Here is a 2627-nt window from a genome sequence, read left to right on the forward strand (position 1 = left end):
GGGATGGGGTGTCTGAACGGGTCGCCACCGTCAGTCTTGATGCATTATCAGTAACATTCTAGTAACAGCCAGACAAAGCTGTGGTGCTCCCAGAGAGGCATTCCCGGCGGCCCTCCACCCTGCGCCTGTAATCAAACCCCTGTAATCCCTTTTGCCAATTTATATGCAAAGCTTGTTTAAAAAAAACACCACCACCACCGACCAGCTGGGGAAACTTACTCCAAACCCAGGGCCTTCCTACCCTGGGCCGCCTGCTCATCCATGCACCCCTCTGAGGGCCCCGGAGGGCAGAGCAGGGCGGAAAAGCATGGGGAGCCCCGGGGAGAGGGGGATGTGGTGTCTGTGCCCTGAGACCCAGTGGCTGAGAGCAGAGCCCTCCCTCCCCAGCAGCCACGCGGGGAGACCACAGCAGAGCCCACAGAGCAGGAGGCTCGGCTGCCCTGCCTCCCGCTTCCTTCCTGTGCGCAGCGGCCAGGAAGACAGAGCAGCGAGCGCCGCGGGACGCAGGTACCTGCTCCAGGAGGCGCTGGCTCTTCTGCAGGGCGGCGCAGGCGCACAGCAGCCAGCAGTCTCCCAGCAGCCCCTGCTTCACCTGTCCTTCCTGCGGGTCATCTGCAAACAGCCGGGGGGTGGCACACAGCTCCTGAAATGAAGAGTACCATCCAATCACACCCGTCCCAAGGCTAGTCTTTAAAACGAAGAACACGGGATCTAGGTGACAGGCGCAGGGGAGGAGCTTTTCCGGTCGGCCGCATTGCCTAAGAGGGGAACGGAAGCAGCCGCCCCTTGCAGCCTCCATCTGTCAGCCCGCCCGGCTTTACATCACCCCGTCCGGCTTAGGTCCTAGGGTCCCCTCTCCATCTACCTTCATTGAGTGGCGAAACGCCAACTCAGGATGAATCCACCGCCTGCCTTCTCCAAACAGCTACCTGTTGGCCTAGAAAACGGTCTCACTTCAAATCCACAAGGACAAACTCGAATGCGTCCTCCCCACTGCTGGGAACCCTGGTTTCTCTCAGAGCCTTAGCTGCCCACACCCCAGCCTACCTCGTTCCTCCCCCGCCCCCCTCTTCTCGACACTTCTGCACTGCTCCCCTTGCCTGTGCCCCTCTGAGCTGATGACCTGGCAGAAGCTTCATCAGAAGCAACCTGACTTGACCCCCTCTTCTGTCTCCAGAGCCTGAGCTCCTCCCATGACCCCCTCCCTCTTCCACCCCCGCAGGCAGAGTCCCACCAGCATAAGGCAGAGAGAGCCCCCATCCTCTCTAACATACTGTCCCCCCTGCATGAGCTCCCCCCAGGCGCCCCTTCACTGACCGACTTCTTGCACAGCTGCCTCATTGCTTTCTCCCTCCTCGTCCCTCAGCACAGGCCCCTCCAGCCTCTGAGCCGGTCACCTGTGTCGTCGGACCCAGCAGGCAGCCCTCTGCACTCGTCCCTCCGGACACCTGGAGGCACCAGAACGGGGGCTGTGCCCGGGCACGTCCCCACAGTCCCCTCCCATGGTGCCACGTGCTCCTGGCTGTCCTTTTACCTCACTGCCTGCTGCTTCCCGAGGGTGCCTGCCAGGGCACCTGCCGGAACACACTCAGACACGGAAGGGTCGCTCAGGGCTCAGTTCCAAGCCCTCTCTTCTCCCCCAGCCCCACTGTCTCCTGAGACTCTCTTCGGGGCCCTGGGGCCTGTGACAGTCCCCATCCCCAGACGGAACCTCCAGCCCGGAAGGTCCTGCGTGCCCCACTCTCATGCCCACCTGCCTCTGACAGCTCTGCAAACCCCACCCCCTCCCAGCGTCCTGGAGCACATCAAACAGGACCACCATCTGCCCAGGGGCTCGGCCTCAAAGTCTAGGGTCGTTCCTGAGCCCTGCTGTATCCTCACTCTACTTTCAGTTGGTCAGTAAGACCTACGAATCCCCCTGCAAAGTATTTCTCAACCCCTGCTCCCACCCCCACCCCCCGGGCGAAGCCCCAGCCTAGCGGTTTCCACGCCACCGCGAGCCCTACACCGCTCCTGTGCTGGCCACCTGCGTGCTTGCCCCGTCAGCCCCCTGCCCGGCCGGCAGGAAAACTGAGCTTCTTAAAACATAAACCCAGTCCAATCGCTCCTCTGCTAAAACCCTCAATGGCCTTCCAAGGTGCCTAAGACCCATTTTTAACCCAAATCCCACTGGCATGGCCCATAAGGCTCTTCATGCTTTGGCACTCGCCTCCTCCCATTCCAAACAGGCACTTTCCAGGTGACCCCAGCTGCTCTGGCTTTGAGGGCTTGCTGGCCACGCCGACTGTGCCCCTGCAGGCAGGGGTGGGTGGTACCTGACATGTCTTACTCTGCGGATACACTGCTTCTAAGGCTTATCAACACAGCACCAGACCGAGCATCCCTGCAAACTGCCACATTAGAGCGTTTACATCTGAAAATGAGGGTGCACGAAGCCCGAAAACAATGCTTTGTAGGCTCAGGCTGGCCCTTCCAGAAGGCCACAGGCGTAGCGAAACCAGCACACACAGGACACAGGACAGGCCCGCTGGCGGCCGGGAGGGCGGCGCGCACCAGAGGCGAGGTCCGGTCAGGCGCCCGTCGGGGCAGAAGCGGGGCTGGGTTTGTGGGGCCGGCCAGCCCGCCGC

At 61.7% G+C, this 2627-nt stretch overlaps 1 protein-coding gene across 1 annotated transcript in view; it reads right to left on the reverse strand.

Annotated features, from left to right (window-relative positions):
• The window catches only part of CAPN10 (calpain 10), a 10315-nt gene that overhangs the window by 7310 nt on the left and 378 nt on the right, over positions 1–2627 (reverse strand). Inside the window, 1 exon segment of the mRNA XM_077757373.1 lies at positions 512–643. Within this exon segment, the coding sequence (XP_077613499.1) occupies positions 512–643 (132 nt within the window).

This window comes from Crocuta crocuta, unplaced genomic scaffold, assembly GCF_008692635.1.
Source record: "Crocuta crocuta isolate KB4526 unplaced genomic scaffold, BGI_CrCroc_1.0 scaffold290, whole genome shotgun sequence".
NCBI classification, from domain to species: Eukaryota; Metazoa; Chordata; class Mammalia; order Carnivora; family Hyaenidae; genus Crocuta; species Crocuta crocuta.